The sequence below is a fragment of the Papilio polytes genome, unplaced genomic scaffold (genome assembly GCF_000836215.1).
Source record: "Papilio polytes unplaced genomic scaffold, Ppol_1.0 DF824269.1, whole genome shotgun sequence".
Classification (NCBI taxonomy): domain Eukaryota; kingdom Metazoa; phylum Arthropoda; class Insecta; order Lepidoptera; family Papilionidae; genus Papilio; species Papilio polytes.
This window is the reverse complement of record NW_013524935.1, coordinates 729,673-750,047: the sequence shown is the minus strand read 5'-3', so window position 1 is coordinate 750,047 and position 20,375 is coordinate 729,673. Positions and strand designations below refer to the sequence as shown.

Here is a 20,375-nt window from a genome sequence, read left to right as displayed (position 1 = left end):
TTTTATTTTGCATATCAACTTCCTTGAGACTTATTATCATAAAACTTTAACATTAACATATTCTTGACATAATAGCGGTAATCTGATGATCGTAAAGTATTCGTGACATACAAAATTAGATTTATTCTTTGTTATTATGTTAAAATCGTGTTTTTTTTTTTAATAAAAGGGGGCAAACTAGCGGCTTGAATACCAAGGTGGTCAACGACGCCAATGGACATCTGTAACACCAGAGGAACTACAGATGCGTTGCCGGCCTTTGAGGAAATTGTAGGCTCGCTTCTTGAAGGATCCTAATTCTAATTTTATTCGTATCTTCGATGCTAAATATAAAATATCAATGTAAACATCTTTAGATTATGTTGAACTTGAAAACTAGTCTTTTAACTGTACAGTTCGATTATTCAATTAAGACTGCGCAAAAAAACTGAAGGTTTGTAGCGGGCTCTATAACTGAAATGACTTCAGAAAGAATTATCTAATGTTTCTCAATGAGTTTTTTACCCTGCTTCAACTGACAAGCAGTATAACGATAATTTTACTATCGCATATTCCTTCGTCTCTCTCATTCTCTTTGATAAATATGAGATAGCAATGCTGTGAATGTTTCGGCAGTGGAAACGGACAGTTTTGATATAATCAAGAACGACCAGCGTTATACTTTTATGATGTAATTTGTAGCTTTTTCACGATTTGATCAAAGCTCACGTTTTTTACTATAATAATTAGCGGATGGATGTTAGTTTGATGTATTTTGAGTCGAAAATAACACTTTAACTTAAATAACGATTCGCTTTTTGTCTTAACTATATGCTTTTGTAATCAGACTTCTACAAAGGAAATTCCAGAATTAAGGTGTTTTTTTTTAAACACAAAACGTATTGTGGGAGCAAAAAGTATTATTTCTTGTGTTTATTTTCTTGCGTATGTAGGATTATCTTAACTGCCTAGATTCTTAATGTTATGAGAACTCTAGATTATTACTGTTGTATTTTATCTGACACAGACTTTTGGTCTTAGATCTTTCTCAAAGGTCAGGCCTTATGCAGTTCTTCTAGTATTGCGGATGTTCCTGGGCGTCGATGAACTTGTCTCGGTGTTTCCGCTGCTCATTTACCCCCTTCTTTAATAAAAAATCTTCTTCGCCTTCCTTGTAATAGGAAATTAGTTTCTAATATTACATTTAAATATTGATAATACGATTGCGTAGTATGTCTTAATTTTACAGTGGTAGAGCCCGCTTTAACATCTTCGCACGAATGGGCCGTCTCGCCCGGTGTAATACCACGACCACACAGACAGGCGTGAAGTGGAAGCAATTCCGCGTTTCGTCTGATGAACCTTTTCTTAAGAGGAAAGGATGGAAAGGAAAAGTGGATTTGATTGTGGAGGAGATGCATAGGAAGGGGATTCCTCCTCCGTCAATTAAGGGTAGGCAACGCATCTGCAATTGCGGATGTTTATGGGCAGCGGTCGCTTTCCATTTCGGTGGATTCAGGTGGCCGCTTGCTCGTTTGCCACCTTATATTATAAAAAAAATCTATCCGAATTATTTTCATGGGAATTTTAAATTAACTGAACAGCAACTCGAATACTTTAATATAATTATCATTTTTGTATTACGGATTATTTAGCTACTAAATTTCTCTCTAAAATTCTACTAAAATTCTCGTATGGTCAGCTGTAAGAGAGCGCTTTTAGAGTTAAATCAAAGTTTAATACGATAAAGAAATTAATTTACATTAGTGATTTTTAAAGTAAATAAAAACTAAAATGAATGTGTCCTTTGATAAAATAAGTCCCTAAATATAACCGGCCACAAGTAACCGGAGAAGGGTCAATAACTTATGAGGCATTTTAATGCGTAATGGTTTTGTAATATTTTTTTTATATACCTTTATTTTGCAGCGCCTGCCATATTTGGTCCGGAAACGTAGTTACATTAAAATCGTAAAATATAAGTGAAACAGGAGTTTTGATATTAGGAAAGTAATTTCTGGATTTTTTAAAATGGTATGCAATTGTAATTTTTTTTTATAACCTAAGGTGGCAAACGAGCAAGCGGCCACCTGAATCCGCCAAAATGGCGAAGCAACCGCTGCCCATAGACAATCGCAATTGCAGATGCGTTGCCTACCCTTATCCGACGGAGAAGGAGACGCACATAAAGAGGATATTTCCTCTTCCTATGCATCCTCTCCACCGTCAAATCCACTTCCTCTTCCTATCCTCTTCGTATAAGAAAATGGTGGTACAGAGAAAGGGACTAAAATTAGACCTCCGGCGCCACACTCATCTGACGAAACACGGGATTGTTTTCATTTCACGCTTGTTTTCTGTATGGTCGTGGTATTACACCGGGCGTGCCGGCCTATTCATGCTAAGATGTTAAAGCGGGCACTACCATGGGCTGACTCCGGGAACATGGCGCATGCAACTGTGCCGAAATATCGGGAGATAAAATAACCCAATCGTGGTAAGAAACCCGTATCCTACGAACATTATAATTGTAAAAACCACGACAGTTTAAAGTTATATATGACAATTGATTTTCATTTAAAAATATAATATTAATAATAAAGATTGAATTAAAAATGTTTAATAAAAACAGAAGATATTATTATCTTAAGTGATAACTATAAAAACTAAAAGTATGTTCTTCATTTATTTATTTTATCTTTAAAGAATAACAATTGAATAATTTTTAAACATTAAATTAATGAAAAATGTAAATTGATATCCGCAAAAAACATAAAAAATAAAAAATACTAGCTTTTGCTCGCGACTCCGTCCGTGTTGTGTTCTTTCAAACTATCCTCTACATCTATGCCAAACATCGAAATCCGTTCAACCGTTTAGGCTGCAAACTCTAACAAACATCCATCTATACTTTCGCATTTATAATATTAGTATCATTTACTACGACAGACTCTTTAAATAAAATGACGCGTCTGTAAAGTTTTTAGAGCTTTTCTTTATTTACTTTTTGACTAAAAGTAATATATGGTTAAGACCCTTTTCGTTTTTAGTTCTACCTTTTTGTAGTAATTTCACAGCAAAAAAATCATCAAGTAGAGCTGTATTTTTAATATATGTAGTGTTTTGTTTTATTGATATTGCTCATATTTGAATTATTGATTGATTGCTATGTATTGTGAATTCTAAGAAACCTGCATAATTAGACAGAAAAGCAATCAAAATATGTGTACTATAGCAAACTGAACATTTACGTTAATACCTAATTTTAGAGATGTTTTGTTATTTAATTTGCTCCTTCAAATAGACGTTATTTCAAAATCGATTACTAAAATAAATAAGGATAACATCTATATTTATCTTTAAATATTATTTGAATTAATTTATAGATATTTGCTTATTTTAATTAGTGCAATTGCGCACATTTCGACCTTGCTACCGTTGGTTTCCTCGCCCAAATTTTATGAAAACTTTGTTGTCCTTGTCATAATTATTGCAAATAATAAGGACAGAAACGTTTATTATTACAATTGTCACGTCAGTGGAATTCTACGGTTAGTGCTTATAAGTTGTTATTTGCAAAATATGAATAATTTAAAGCTAGATGTTTATAGCGGCTTTTTATGTCACGTGGAGTTCAAAACAAGACGCTGCTTAATGGATGATTTAGTTTCAACGTGGCCTTATTCAAATAGGAACTATGTACTGAAAGGACATTAATATAACTAACAAATTAATTAAAAGTAAACACTCACAGCCACTGATCCCTCTAAAATGGCGCGCTATTCCAATACGTCTCAATGACATTGACAGCTGTCAGAGAGGGACGTATGTCTATGATTTTGTTCTTAACAAAAACTACTCGGAATATACTTAATTTACTCTTTGCTCGACTAATAGTAGGGGAACTCTTCCTAAGTAAGTACATATGTATGCGACTGTAATTTGAAAACTCCATCCATGCGGGTCGCCAGTAGATAACCTAAGCTAGGTCTAGGCGGAGGCGGGTCAGCTGCTTCCACGTAGAGAATCCTTGGCGACGCTTGACTTCATAGATTTTTTTTTGATATAATTCAATTTGAATTCTTATCATGAAGAATCATAAGTTTAGTTAATTATAGGGTTACTTATTTTTTTATATTAATAATTAGCTGCTTATAATAAGTTACCAAGTACTGCTCCTTGGGCAAATTTAAAAAAAGTTAAGTTTGGACGTGACATGTGGAAACTCAAATAATAGAGGTCATTTAATAAATGTTATCAATCTTACTTCTTACTATCTTACTAATATTATAAATGCGAAAGTTTAGATGGATGTTTGTTAGAGTTTGTTGCTTAAACGGCTGAACGGATCTCTATAAATTTTCGCATAGGTGTAAAGGATAGTCTGGAAGAACACTTAGGCCACTCGCTTTTGTTTTTTTAATTCCACGTGGACGGAGTAGCTTGCGAAAGCTAGTGTTTCATATTTTCTATTATTATTTAGTATAAGCACCGAGAAATGTCTTTCCAGTAACTTTGCTGCTATTCTTTCTTAAGGAGTTTTGCAAACTTTTTAGTCATATGCACATTTCGTCTAAATGAAATGAAACAAATTAAAACAACTGGTAACTTTTATTTTACTTAAATGTAATTAATATTTACATACTTTGTATTAATTTTTTGAAGGACTTCCACACAATTCTGATCAATACCTAGGTTATTTTTGTAGAACTGATAACTGTCATTTTTTTATTCTTGCATGTCTTTTTTTGTTTTTGTATTTGCCAAACATTTTTTTGAATTTGATTTTTTTTTGTATAATTTGTATTTTTGTGACAAAAATCTTTTTATCTAAATGATTGTTTCGTGAGCAAATAAGATGGGATTTTATTTATCAAAATTAATCTTAACAGATTAAAGAACAAAGGCTTAAAAAGACAAGATTTATGTTAAAATTTATGGCACAATACGAAAAGAAAAGATAAAAAATTAATATAAATTTCAAGTTTTTTGTCAGAGTGGCATTTATGTTTTTATCTTAAGATGTCTGGATATATTCAAAATTCTATATGTTATTAATTTTGTGTTGATTTAGTAAGATATTAAACATTTCAAAGATCAATGTAGAATATAGAAGGTACGAAAATGAAATTAGGTTTTTTAATCTATGAATAGATAGTCTATGAAAGTGACTAAAAACATACAAATTACCTCATCCATACCTTTAGAAATAGCACCTATAGCAACTTACTCGTAGGATTGTAACATTACTTAAAGTATATTTACAAATTAAGAGTATTAGATAAATTAGCTATTTGGAATCACTTTCAGTTTTTGACACATTTTGGTAAGTCACACTTTCGTCACCGATTATATGTCAACCAATCTTGCTTAATCATGTCAGCTCCTTTCTCACCGATCATTATTACTGCGGCGTTTGTATTACCACTAACTATTGTCGGCATAACACTAGCATCTATAACTCTAAGTCCATTTATACCATAGACTCGTAATCTTGGATCCACCACAGCTTTCTTATCCCAAGAAGGTCCCATTTTGGTTGTACCAGATTGATGGTATATTGTCATCGATATAGTCCTCACTTGACACTCAATGTATTCATCAGACATGAATTTAAATTGCTTACAATTAGGTAACGGTTTCATGTAAAGTCTTGAACCGAATTGCTTGAAGGGCGATGCGTTAGCTACTTTCAAAGCTATTTTTATTCCTTCCACTAAACGATTTACATCTAATCTATCTTCGTGATATCTGGGATTCATAATTGGATAGTCAAAAGGATTGGAACTCCTTAGCTTTACGTATCCTCTTGTGTTTGGTCTCAACAAAAGTGGCATTATCGTCCAAGCATCTTTATTAGCAATCGGTTTATATACGTTGTCGTATAACTCATCAGTGAGACCTAAAATCTTTCTTACAATTTGCCCATTATCAGATGAGAAAGATGCTGGCGCCATATGAAATTGTATATCTGGCCACAGACCAGAGCTGTTAGCGTATTTTGTGTTCACAAACGCAATGCCCTCTAAACCTCCCAAAGTAGTCATTGGTCCTCTTTCGTTAATTACATAGTTCATCGTAACTGGGAATGCTTGGAAACGATTTTGCACAATTGCAACTGGTTTATCGACTAGAAATGTTAATCCTCCCACGCCAACGTGATCTTGCAAATTTTCACCTACAGCTAAATCTTTCAAAACTTTAATTCCAACTTCTCTAAGATGATCTTTAGGACCTATTCCAGATAACATGAGTAATTGTGGACTATTTATTGCTCCAGCGGATAATATTACTTCTTTTTTCGCAAAAACTACTCTTTTTATGCCATGTTTTACATATTCAACACCGTAGGCTTTCATAGTTATTGGATTGATTAAAACTTTGGTAACTTGAGAGTTGAGTGATACATCTAAGTTTCGTCTCGTTCTAACCGGCCTCAAAAATGCTTTTGCTGTACTGCACCTGGAACCACGTCTGATAGTTCCTTGTGCGATCATGAAACCTGTTTGAACGGCTCCATTGATGTCTCTGTTCTCATAACCTATTTCGACTCCCGCCTCAACGAAAGCAGCCACCAAAGGCGTTCTCCATGGCGCTTCTTGTACTGTAAGGTAGCCACCTCTTCCGTGATATTGGCTTTTAGATAAATAAGGATTTCTGTTATCTTCAGACTTTATGAAATATTTGAGTACATCTCGATAGCTCCACCCGGGATTGCCGAATGACTCCCACTGGTCGAAGTCGAAACGATTCCCTCGCACGTAGATCATGTAGTTCAGGACACTGGACCCGCCAAGCACCTGGAATGTAAATGAAGTACTATTAATAAAACGATAAAATAAATTAAAGACTGTAATATTTTAAAGGGTTTAAATTGTTTTATTTCAAATAGATTTGAGAATGTTTTGGACTGGCAAAGTAAAATGGGAACATTAAAATGTACGAGTACGCTACTAGAATGATAGATATTATCGTAATTTTAATTTAAAGACAGATCAAGACGAACTAATAAATTTGAAATACTTTAATTCATACTTAAAGTATTGTAGTGTATTTAGTATAAATATTGACAGAATTAGGAACTAGTCATCATCAACTTGCCCTTATCAGGTCGGCACAGTATGTGCTGCTCTTCCATACATCTCTATCAGCCATCATATCTGAATCCACTCATTTCTTAAGCATATCCTCTTTCACACAATCCATCCATACTTTCTTCGGTCTTCCTTGTCCTTTGGAGCCATCCACGTTCAATTAGAATTAAGAATTAGGAACTAGTAGTAGTACAATTTAAGGTACCTTTCCTCGTGGCCAACTGCACCTATGGTTTTTGAAACCAAGGCAGGCGTACGGCGTAGGCTCCGTCTTGTACTGCCAGTCGAGCTTAGTCAGCTGTAAGTAGCCCGCCAGCGAGGGCACGTCGGTGATTTCGTTCTCGTCTGGTCCTGGAAAATACAAATTATTATGGTTAATATTATACCAGATAAGACTATCTTTCTGATTTTCAAATTGTGATCAGATGTTAGCTACATTTTTTAATATGTTTTTCATAAATGTTAAATCAGAAAATGCTAGTATTTTACTCATATTTGACAGTGTTGAGATAAATGAAAAAAAGAATGTTATTAACACTGCATGAAATATTATTTATGATTCTTTCCAGTTCTGTACTGCTATAAAATGAATTACTGTTTTTGCTAGTAGTAACTTAAAAGCACACTCACCAGTCTCTAACAATAAGACATTCCAATCCTTCACTTCAGTAAGTCTGTTAGCGACAACAGCTCCAGCCGACCCTCCACCGATTACGATAAAATCGTATTCTTTCCTCGGTTCCTTATCCAGTACTTTAGCTTCTGGGTCATATGAACTGTAATTGTGATACGTAAGTGCTCCGAGCAGCAATGGTATCACCCACAGTCCAGTAACGCTGATCGTCTTCAGCGCTGTAGAAGCTAGTAACACATGTAAACCCATCTTTATTAATTTAGATTGCTGTTCAGTTCTTAGGCTTGTCCTCTTCTTCTTCTTTTGTTTTAGACTTGTTTTTGTTTTGGCTTTGGTTTTAGATTGGATTCATTTGTTATAGAATCGTTTGCTTTTTTCTGTCCGGTGGTTTGATTCTGCGCATCGCTTTGTTATCGCTTGCTTGGCGACGAGACCGCATGTTAGTCTGCATCGCAATTGTGAGAGATTGTTGAGCTTGGCTGTTGCGTCTGGAAATATGAAAAGAATACTGTTATTTTGGATTTCTAGATGTATCGATTAGGTTTGAGAACGTTTGTTGGTTTGACTTTTAAACGGCGTTTAACGTTTGTTACGTCGTAACTGTCTACATTGACTACATTCAGGAACTGTTAACGCTATTTACATAAATTGTTTTATTATTACTATGTTATATATTGATTATAATTATACATTTAGGCTATTATTAAAATTTATAATCTCTTTGATATTTTGTACATTTAGTAGAAAGAGATGGATGGATTGCGTTAAAGGACATGAACAAGAAGGGACTGAGATGAAGTATGATAGAGCTATGTGGAGGACAAAAAACTGTTGCGCCGAATCAACGGGAGTAGCATGAGGAAGAAGATTTGGTGGTTTATAATTATAATCCTTTTTCTGTTTCAGGTAATTAATGAGGTCTAAATCAATGAAGTTTAAGTACAAGTAATATCCTAAGCAAAAGTAGGTTGGTACATTTCTTTTATTAAATAAATTATTAGTGTTTTATTTTTGTTATAATTAAATAATACGAAGTGAAAGAGATGTTATAAACCGTACTGCATTACTGTTACATTTGTGTGTAAGAGAGAGGTAATATTTCCTAGCAGTGCGGAAGATGTGATCTAATTCCTAGGCATTATAAGTCACAAACCAGCGTGAAAGTGAATGTAGACCGCTATCAGTGACAATAATATATTGTTTAAAAATTGTCAACTAGTTAGCTAATCAGGAAGTGTCCTTTGTGACTCGATTATTTAGTTTTCAGTTTACGTAATAGGAACTAATAGATAATAAATGTTCTCAAATTGTTATACAAGAAACGGATATGGAAATTCGTTTATATTAAAAATAATATGTTTTGGATTCCTTTATAAATTTGTTTTTAAAAGTTCTTTCATTCTAGCTTTTTAATTTTAACTAAGATTGACTTTTTTTTAAAAAATATTTCGGTTGCGATTTCTTTGTTGATGTTTTATTTATTTTAATTTAAACTTTTTCATATCAACAATGAAAATCTATTTTATTTAGGCCGCTACGTTTATTTGCTACCTAATTTAATGCTTTATTTACAAGTTGAAACATATTTAATAAATTATTTTTTAATGCATGTTAAATAATGTTTTAAATGTTTAATGTCTGTTTCTTATTTTAACATAACTTATAGATAAGAATAATGAATGCTATTCTTTTGTAGTTATTGGGGCGTGATCTTGGTTGTTCCATTGTGGTACTTCGTGCGTGGCCGTATTATGTTTACTAGAGACACATATGTAATATTATGTCATCTACTTTTCTAGGAGTAAATCAAATTTTGATTGTTCATTGGTGGTCTGCGATTGAAATGCAGATTTTCCCATCCGAAAGTGTTCCTGCATCCTGCAGTTAGGTTAAATCATTACTTCCTACTTCAACAACTTCCTAGATTTATTCCAAAACTTTGAATGCATATTAATGTTTAATTTAATTAATGTTAAATTTCAAAAGTGAATTTCACTTCCGTATTTCGATGATGAAATCAAATCTCATCTAAGTATTAAGTTACATGCATTTAGTGCTAGTAGCACACAACAGTTAAAGCGAACTGGAACAGAAGCAAAGTGCAACAGCTGACCTAAAAAAGGAATGCAGAATTTGCTACGTATTCAATTTTTTAACGCTCGAAACAATCACGTACCATCTATCATCGCATCGCTTTAGCTTCGCTTTTGCTGGTATAAAGTCCTAAATGCAAATATATCGTCACGTTTCAGTATCGCATTGCAATTACAGAATAAGTACGCGTTCCGATTATCTCAAATGTATTGATAAACAAATCTTATGTAAGTGAAAACCAGTTTGTCGGTAAAAATCCGCCGTCTTCGGGTGAAGGTCGTCTATCGAACTTTCGATTGTACACATCTGTTGCGATAAAACGGGTCGGCAGAAGTTAAGTCATCGTATTTTAAGAATGTGTTTACACAATGTACTTTATGCCGTAGGAAAATGTAATTAATGTTGACATTTCAATAAATTAGATGCAGTTACAAGACTTGATTAAAATGAAGCAGTGACAGACGTAATAACGAATGATGATTTGGAAGAAACGCAATTATTTGACGAATTACAGAAACAAATCGATAATATAAAGTTGTCAGAGAGAACGGTTGTTTGTAAAATTCAAATCCGCGGGTAGATCATATACACTGTAACGATCTTCTATTGTAGGCTTGCGTGTGTTGGAGATAATGAAATAACAATCGCGTAACATCAGAAACACCATCATTAGTTGACACCCATCTTTATTGATAACTTCACAACACACTCTAATCGAATAGCAAACATTTACAGAGATAACCAGTTGATTTTATATTAACAAAACTCATCAATCCACTATTCAAAGACAACTGTCATCTGTCATTCTATCTTCGTCTTGACATCTATCATGCACGATGCACATTCAGCCAGTACTCAAAATTATTAGTTGCCAGTTACTTTAATCGTTCAAAAAGTATCAATAATTTCGCCCCTTTAAAGTGAATGGTGTAAACATTTAAAATGTAATTTGTGGTTGATTTCCTTTCAAGCAAGGTTTTTGATCCGTGTGTAATCTGACCTTGTCAGTCTCCCCCGTCTTTTTTCGTTATAATGTCAAAGACTCTAAAATCAATACAACGTGAACGAACTTGCTTGTCACAGATTAGCAGAAATACAGATATACTGTGTATAATTCTGATCTGATATTTAATATTATGATAAAGAAGACTTACGTTTGATGCTGAAGTAACAAGAAAGATGTACGGTCCTGCCGTAAGAAACGTTTTGAAACCTATCCCTTTGGACTACTACTATTGTTTCTATATAGTTACGTAAAATGTGCAAAACTAATCGTAAAAACCAACATTCCATAAGAAACTTCGCGAAGACGTATCGTAACCCGGCACAGTTGTAAAGCGGGTGAAGGCCGTCGAAAACACTTTCTCTGTTACATAAGTTCCCGCGCAATATCTGTAGGCCCGGCCCGGTGTGCCTCGACCTTTATTGATAGGCCGGTCGCTTGTTAATTGGAGATATTAACATTTCATTAAAATAAACGACCATGACCCATACTGACCTAGATGGGACTTCGTTCATTTTGAGTTCTCCTTTACGAATTATGGCTATACACTATCGAGTCAATTTAATAGCTATGACGCCGTGCACTTAATACGGAGAGATAATGATCACAAAAACAAGAAAATATCAAGATCGTGATACCTACAAAGGTAGAGAAAGGTTAAAGAAAGTAGGGAGGTGTTATGAAAAAGGATATGCTTAAGGGAATTAAGATCTTACGGCTGATAGACATGTATGGAAGAGCACATACTGTGTCAAACCACCGTAGCGCAAGGGCAGGTTGATGATAATTCCATACAGACGTCTGTTAATACTTTAACACCCCTTTTTATACTTCGTACAAATACTTGGTTTTATTACGTTGATAATTTAGGCCCCTAGGTCAGAAGTAAGCCAATACAGAATAATTGTAACACATGTTTTCATAAAGAGGAATTTTAGACGCAGTAAGCTTTGTATGTCGTATTCATTTGTTTCAATTGTTCTTTCAAGTTCTAGCGTTGCAAAGTTTGTCAATTCAATTCGAGAGAAGATGCGGTCGTGGTCACCATGACGACCGCATCCTTATTCTGGCTTCGAGATATTATATAGAATAAGTTGATGTATGTACGTATGTATTACATATTAGGTACATGTAAATGATATAACATGAACATTACGTGTTAGCGATAACCGGCGATGCAATATGCCGCATATTACGTGCATATTATAGCACGTTTCCATTTTACATAGCTATTTAAGTACATGATAGTTAACTTGTTAAAATGCGGTTTTGTAACTACAACGCGTGCACAATAACATCATACTCAAGTGGAGGGAAATGTACTTGATTCGTAAAAAGACATGCTTGATTTAATTAAATATCAAACTCGTGTCTGGATTGTTAGGTTATGTTAAATTTTATTGTTATTTAGCAAACATTTTTTTACTAATTTTTGCTATGCGTTATGGTCGACTGCGTCAAATAACCTTGTAACAGTCTGTACTTGGAGGAAAGTTACCTCGTAGTGTTAAATAAATAAATGTATAAAAATATATTATTTACATTTTATAGTAATGTCTTCATCTATACTATTATATGCAATTACAGCATATTTATGAATAATTCTTTTTTTTTTAATAAAAAGCCCTACACTTACGTCTCGCTTCAGGCATATATTTTCACGACATTAAACTTAGTGAGTAAATATTTTGGGTAAAAACCCTAATGTGGGCCAGACTATAAGTTGCAGCCAACATCAAGAAAGCAATATTGCTCAGGTTTGTCATGTCATGTCATTTTGACATTTGCTATTGATAATTTGACAAATGTAAACAATAAAATAAAATTTTCATAATTTCATGCGTATGAAGCCGCACGGAAACAGCTAGTTTTAAATAAAACCGTTTAAAAAACATAAAATCAGTCCTTGACTTCAAATTATTCAATGTGCCTATTTATCAAAAAAAATTGCACATTTTTATTGACCAATGCAAAACTGGGTTACAATTGACACCTTTTAGTGTTATTCTTTATGCTAATAATACTAATAATGTAAGGTATATTAAAGTTTTGTAACTAACAAGTTTTGTTTTGTCACGCTCCGGTTTCTTCATTTTATAACATACAAGCTTATGCTCGCAACTCCGGCCGCGTGGTATTAAAAAAACAAAAGTAAATAACCTATGTGTTCTTTCATACTCTGCTCTACATTTATGTCAAATTTCATCCAGTTTAGACTACAAACTCTAACAAACATCCATCCATCCATTTAAACTTTCGCATTTATAATATTAGTTAGATTTAGTTCATGGTTGCCAAGAAATTACTTTTTGTACTTGAATAATAAGGATTGAAGTTTAAAGCCAACTGCATACGCTCGGTTTTAATCAATAGTAAAAAAAGTGCGTGCGTAGGCAATATTTTAAGTGCCACTTAAATTTTTGCCTACATAGTACTTTGGACAGTTTTAATTAAATAGTTGTACTCGCTAGTAAAAACTGTTAGTAATGAGCCGCTGTAGTGGTCTTAAATATTTCTTTTACGAGACTTTTTGATGTAATTTCGAGTTAACCATCAGAATGTTTAGAATAGAATCTAATTTCGTGACACACTAAAGCGGCCGGTAAACGGTCTAATTGTCTTGATTTCTTTGTTAAATATTTGAAACATTTTAGGTTACATAAAAAGAAATTGATAGTTAATAAAAATGTTGACAATGGTCAAGGTTTTCCACATTTTATAACAAAAACTAATACAGATTTCGTACAGTTTTAGTATGTTCCGGTCTGGCGCCAATTTTATTGCAACCTGAACGATGAGATTACCGATGTTTGCATTTCACGTAACCATGGCAACCGGTTATATAACTATTGCAACATTGTCTAGCTAGGTTAGTCAGATAGACTTAACACTAACCTAATTAATAGACATTAGATAAAATTGTAATGACTATATCGTATTTTAAAACTATTACACGGTGTTATATATAAAATTAATCTGTACTATCTATACTATTATAATAAAGCGTAAACACACACCTCTTTGTTGCCTAAGATGTCAGCAATTACAGCATATTTTTGAATAATTCTTTTTTTAATAAAATGCCCTACACTTACGTCACGCTTTAGGCTATATATTTTCACGCCATTAAACATAGGGGGTAAATAAATTCAATAAAAACCCTAATGTGGGAAAGAGACTATAAGCTACAAGCTGCCAACATCAAGGAAGCAAGGTTGTCATCATGTCATGTCATTTTGAAGAGATTTGAGAATTTGACAAAAGTATACAATAAAATCAAATTTTCATAATTTCATGCGGGTGAAGCCGCACGGGAACAGCTAGTATTGTATTAATACTGGCATAGTTTAATATTATTCTCTAGGTCTGTTATTTTTGTGAATTTCCATGAATTTAATAAACCTTGTAGACAAGAAATGTTATTAGCAGCCAGTGAAATTTGTATATATAATTTCTCATTTTAATAAAATCCGACTGTGTAGTCAAAGTATTACGAGCCAGGGCTTACGTAGTCGCAGTTTAGATTGGATTCACTTTCAACCTTTGTGTCGGTACCGTCTTCACGGTTTTCTTCCGATCATTGATTTGATACGTTACACTTGTTTATTTTGCTACCGTTACTAAGGCGTAGAACACATAGTGTTTTTTGTTATTTTAATTGTTCAACACTTAAGCAGCACAAGAGCCGAAGCTCCGTAGGGATAAGGGTAAGTCGATGATCAATCTTTTTTATTAAAATATTAGTGTAATTGGAGCAGGGGTCTCGTAAGCCGAATCAGCCTAAGAAAAATAACCAAGGTAGGCGAAAAGTTGTTTAATGGTTTTTATACCAATGTGGCCGGTCGGTGGCGCCATCTGTTATAAGCGGAACTACTGGGCTGCACTAAATGTTTGTTACATTAGTAGATTTTTGTTAATTTACTAATACTTCCTTTACCTATTCCAACTAAGCTTTAGGCTTGTGTTAGCTTATGGTTTACAATAGTCGAAAACTCGACCACAAGATTGGTAGTCTAGAATTACGATATTAGCGCTTCAATCTGTTCTAAATATTTGAAATTTTAATTAACGTGCCTCCTAAATACTTTTAATACTGAATTGCGTTTTATTTGTTCGAAGCCTGTTCGATCCGCCCAAAAGTTGGTATGGTACTATACCGCAAAAAAAGACAGTCAAACGGTGGCACAACCTTTAATGTGTTACGTGAACAATGAAAAAGGTCTGTTGAACGCACTCTTGTTTGCCAATGCACATTGTTAGGCAACTTTCAAAGTAAATCGCTCACTGTTTACTCTTATATCTTCCGCAAGCTTTTATTGAAAGATAGGAGTACGTCTATTGCAATATTTTACATGCATTATTTTGTTAATAATAATTATGGTTATTTTGTTTGTTTTGTGATCAGCATATGTTGCTCTGAAGGGTTCGGAGTTAGCCCTAGGCATAGTTAACGATGCTAACCCAGTGCGGATTGGCTATTGTCTCATTCTCTCTTCCTAGGTTATATCCCACATGGTACTAGGGTCAGCTTTCTTTGTTTTCTCCACTTTAAAATTATATTTAAATATTTTTATTCTAAAAATATACGATTTTAAATACTACTGGTTTTTCCGGTAATATGGGGTTAGCTATATCTGTTTATTAACAAGGATTGCAGGGGTAATTTTTCACGGTTAATACAACCGTGCAATGTGGAGTTGTTCTATAGATTTTTAGGAATTTAAACTTCTAATGACGTGAAGAGCGTTAAAAAAATAATTCCGTTTAGACTAATCCAAGAATGTAATAAGAGAAAATTTCGTCATTGTCACAAAATAACGGTTTTTTTAAACTGTTTTTCTAATTTACATGATTCGTTTCACAGTTCTGTATATTATCAGTTACAGCTTAACAATAGAGCAGTGTTATTGTATTGTAAAGCATTCGCAACAACGCAACTAACAGCTTTTCAACATGCAAATGAAATAATACTTAACACCTTTTATGTTACTACGTAACACGTTTGTATTTACATTTTTTGTATGTTTTGTACATGTAGATTTGGACATCATTACGAGTAAATTTGGTTCACAGGTTGTTTATAAATCTGTCTAAAACATTTATGTTTTTAATTAAAATGTCAGAAAACGATATTTTTTTATTGTCAAACTAGCTGTTGCCCGCGACTTCGTCCGCATGAAATTATGAAAAAATTATTTTATTGTTTACATTTGTCAAATTATCAATTACAAATGACATGTCGTGACAAACTTTGACAATCTTTCTTGATGTTGGCAGCAACTTATGGTCTCTTTCCCACATTAGGGTTTTTATCCAAAATATTTACCCCCTAAGTTTAATGGCGTGAAAATATATAGCCTAAAGCGTGACGTAAGTGTACGGCTTTGTATTACAAAAAGAATTACCCAATATGCTGTAATTGCTGACATCTTAGGCAACAAAGAAGTGTGTGTTTACACTTTATTATAATAGTATAGATTTTACGTGTTTGTCAATTTGACAATGTGCCGTGCGGTATAATGGCTTTACATTAATTTAAATAACAATTAACTACATTAGAAGTAACACCAAAATGTTATGTTATGGATGTTTATGGGCAGCGGTAGCTTCAATTTCGGTGGATTCAGGTGGCCGCTTGCTCGTTTGTCACCTTATATTATAAAAAGAATAATAATCGATTATTATTCTAAAATGTGCAAATGAGAAATTAAATTAGTTCTTCCTTCCGCATGTTAATGTTATCGCGAATGTTAATTTGTATTTCATAATTATAATTTATGGTGAATTATCTAAATTACAAATGCTTACGAACCGTGAATATAATTTATTACCGTCTAATGTATGTAAGTTTTAAGCGAGTGACACAGAAATATTTCCGATTGTAATACAAATTTGAAAACAACCTTTCACCTTTGATATAGTGATTTAAAAAAATTAAACACGCTTTTTTGTAATAATGAACTTAAAAAAATGTCAAAACAACTTTATTTTAAACTATTTATAATATTATCCTGTAAAACTAATTCATTTACATCTTGCCTGTTATACGCTTTTTTTTCTTCTTCTATTTTTAATCTATCTTTTAATAACAAACTACGCAAAAGTGGCCAGTGGCCAGTACCTCTTTGGCTGTATTCATACTTCTTGTCAGCCAAAGAGGTTGTAGTTTACACTGACCATATTCTATGTTTACAATTATTACTTTGTCTACAGTAGTCTTGTAGTATTTCGACAACGGTTTTCGTCGTAATAAATCTTTAAATTCAGTCATGGCCATTGTATAATGTATATTTCGTTGAGAAATGTATAACCTAATCTCGATGTAGTAACGCGAGAACGAGATTTTATAAAATTCGTCATTTTGTAATACACAAATTAGCCCGCTGACGTGTTAAGCAACACGTTAACACGCTAACGTGTTTACTGTTTACCAACACGTGATACCTCTGTTTGATGCGTATCGCAGTTATGTTAAAATTCGACAGAAATCATGTTGTCTCAGTTTTGTTTATGAGAATGAAAGAGATGAATGCACAACATAATTTGTAACTCTTGAATACCTGAAGTTTCTTTGATATCGGGGTTATAAATCGCTTGGGCATCTACAATCGATTTTATTTTAATACTAGCTTCCGTCCGCGACTCCGTCCGCATGGAATAAAAACAACAAAAGTGGGTAGCCTATGTGTTTTTCCAGACTATCCTCTACATCTATACCAAATTTTATCGAAATCCGTTCATCAGCTTAGGCTACAAACATCCATTACGCATTAGTATGATTAGGCTGTTTATGTTACCCTTGACTGATAAATTTTAAGTTAGAAAACTAAAAGAAGCATATCACGAATAGATAAAAAAATATCGTTTTTTTTTTACTCTCCCAATTAGTAAAAAAACACAGTATAGAGTACATTTATAGATTTTTAATTTGATTTAAAATCAGGCTTTCAAGGGTTGATGAATTTGATTTAATGACGCAAGGCATATCTGCATTGTTGCGGGTAACCGTTTTCATTTGTTTTTCAATTTGTTTTGTAGAACAAATTATAATCATTAATATATTTAATTGAACACTTTGTACTATTAGCGTATCGATTTAAGTTTTTCTACAGACTTTGTTTTGTTACATTTATTGGTAACGACCGGATGTTACTGACACAGTTCAATTGAGGTCCTCATTTAAACTCATTAGAATAGATTTAAATGTTTTATGTTATGTAATAATAATTCTTAAGTGAATGGGATAAATATTGCATCATAGGATGAATTGCAGTTAGTAAACAATGAATAACGAGATAAACATATTGAAAGATGAAAGTGACAGCTTTTGGGAACGAAATAACTGAAATAAATCTGTACTTCTTACTATCTTACTAATATTATAAATGCGAAAGTTTAGATGGATGTTTTTTAGAGTTTGTAGCCTAAACGGCTGAATAGATCTCGATGTAATTCGACACAGACGTAGAGGATAGCCTGGAAAAACACAGGCTACTCACTTTTGTTTTTTAATTCGATGCGGACGGAGTCGCAGGCGAAAGTTAGTCCTAATATAATAAAACGTAAACACAATAATTGACGTAGGATGTCAGCAATCATAGTATATTTTTGAATATTTCTTTAGTAAAAAGCCCTATACTTACGACACACTTTAGGCTATATATTTTAACGTTATTAAACTAAAGGTGTAAATAAAATGGAAAAAACCTTCACGTGGGAAAGGGACAATAAACTACAAACTAACATCAAGGAAGCAAGGTTGCCATGGTAACGTAGTTTTTATCCAAAGTCAATAGCGTTCGTTGTACTTCTTATAAGTTTGGAAGGAGCCGCACGGGAACAGCTTGTATATTATAAACAGGAACGATTTGTATTTTTGTTATTAACGAATAAACAATGTATTGATTTTGTTTCATTATTTTTATCAGAATTTAAATTGCATTTGATCAAGTATCAATAGGCTATTAGTAGCTATGTAATTAGTAATTTCGTTACATTATGTAAGGCTAGCGGCACTAACCACCGGCAGACCTCATTATAGAGACCTTGACATGATATCACGTTTTTTATGAAAGCACGGCGCCTAATTTTAAGTGCTATTGCCAATGAACTGAACTATCAAGTTTATTAGAATAATTGGTTGTTTTATTTCACATCACCTAAGTGTTACAGTTGTGAAAGAGGTCAGCAGAAAGCAGTCCATTGATGGCCTTATCCCTTCAACACGTACAAGAGCTGGCCACCTTTCGTCACATATTTTTTTTCTGTACTGTTTATTTTTTTTTGGTAGTGTTTTTTATTCTATTACATTTAACTAGCTTTCGCCCGCGACTCCGTCCGCGTGGAATTAAAAAAAAGAAAAGTGAGCAGCCTATGTGTTCTTCAAGACTATTCGCTACATAAATACCAATTTATCGAAATCTGTTCAGCGGTTTAGGCTACAAACTCTAACTTGCATCAATCCATCTAAACTTTCGCATTTATAATATTAGTATAATTCCTATTGTTTGTTTTTTTTTTTTAATTTTGTGTACACAATGGTAATTTTAAAGTATTTTGTCTCTTTTTAAAACCCACTAAAGTAACTTTTTTCAGTGTATTAACTATTTAAAAATAATTTTGAAATGTTTAATGCATTCGAGATTCGTTACCTACTTACCATCAATGTCTATTGTTAACAAACAATAGAGTTTATTGCCTATTTGAATTTTTATTTACAAATAGTATATTTGCGTTTAAAATTGTTACATTACGTATCTAGACAAGGAAACTTACTTTCATGGCTGTGGTCTTACACAACGCACTGCACCAAAACACTCGACGAGTTCTGTTTTTATTATTGAATTACTATTCATTCGATTTTAATGCGTTTATAATCACTGACACAACACTTTCAAAACTGTCGATGTTTTTAAGTTCGTATACGATTTTGAATCGATTTTCTTCTCTCACCTTTTCACTTAATGTTGATGACAAATCGATTTTTACTTTACTATTTTACTCTTAATAAAAATGGCTGTCAATTGACAGTCTTTTGTTGCCTGAAAATACAAAAATTTAAGAATCAAACTTAATCTAGGGATGTCCAAAATTTATGCTCTTATTATTTATTTAATAATAATGATTGTTTTTTAAGGTTTTGACTACTTTAAGATACGTGTTATTTATAACACAGTCTGTTATAAAGACATAACGATTAGCTAGCTGCAGTATTATCTAATGCGCTACATCATAGCTGTTATCGACCCGGACTAAAAGACGTAACTCATTATTGAAAAAGTTAAATTTTAACAACTTGTCTAAATATAAACATGCATGTTGCTGTAAAAGTAAAAACATGCTACGGTTTTAAAAATATTCCCTATTGATTGTGTTTAATTAAACACACTTAAAATACTGTCAAAAAACACGATAATTAAAAAAAAAATATCACAAAAATTTTTGAATTTCGAACATTGAATGATTTTATAAAATTAATAAGAAATTCAAATGTAACGGACGTTATATTCGTGTGCGGCTCGGAAGGTTCGCGGCAACGCGATACGACTCCGCGGTTTCGACTGACGCCGGC

At 33.1% G+C, this 20,375-nt stretch overlaps 2 protein-coding genes across 2 annotated transcripts in view; one reads left to right on the top strand and one right to left on the bottom strand.

The window, feature by feature from the left end:
• LOC106107315 (flotillin-2) overlaps nucleotides 1-20,375 on the top strand; it is a 164,263-nt gene that overhangs the window by 48,443 nt on the left and 95,445 nt on the right. The window lies entirely within an intron of this gene.
• Nucleotides 4,998-20,356, bottom strand: LOC106107298 (glucose dehydrogenase [FAD, quinone]). Its single transcript, XM_013288100.1, has 5 exons — nucleotides 20,305-20,356; nucleotides 19,580-19,845; nucleotides 7,704-8,195; nucleotides 7,279-7,424; nucleotides 4,998-6,779 (listed from the first exon to the last, which is right to left on the bottom strand). Exons 3-5 carry the CDS (start codon nucleotides 7,954-7,956, stop codon nucleotides 5,322-5,324), a joined length of 1,857 nt encoding a protein of 618 aa, XP_013143554.1. The 5' UTR covers nucleotides 7,957-8,195; nucleotides 19,580-19,845; nucleotides 20,305-20,356; the 3' UTR covers nucleotides 4,998-5,321.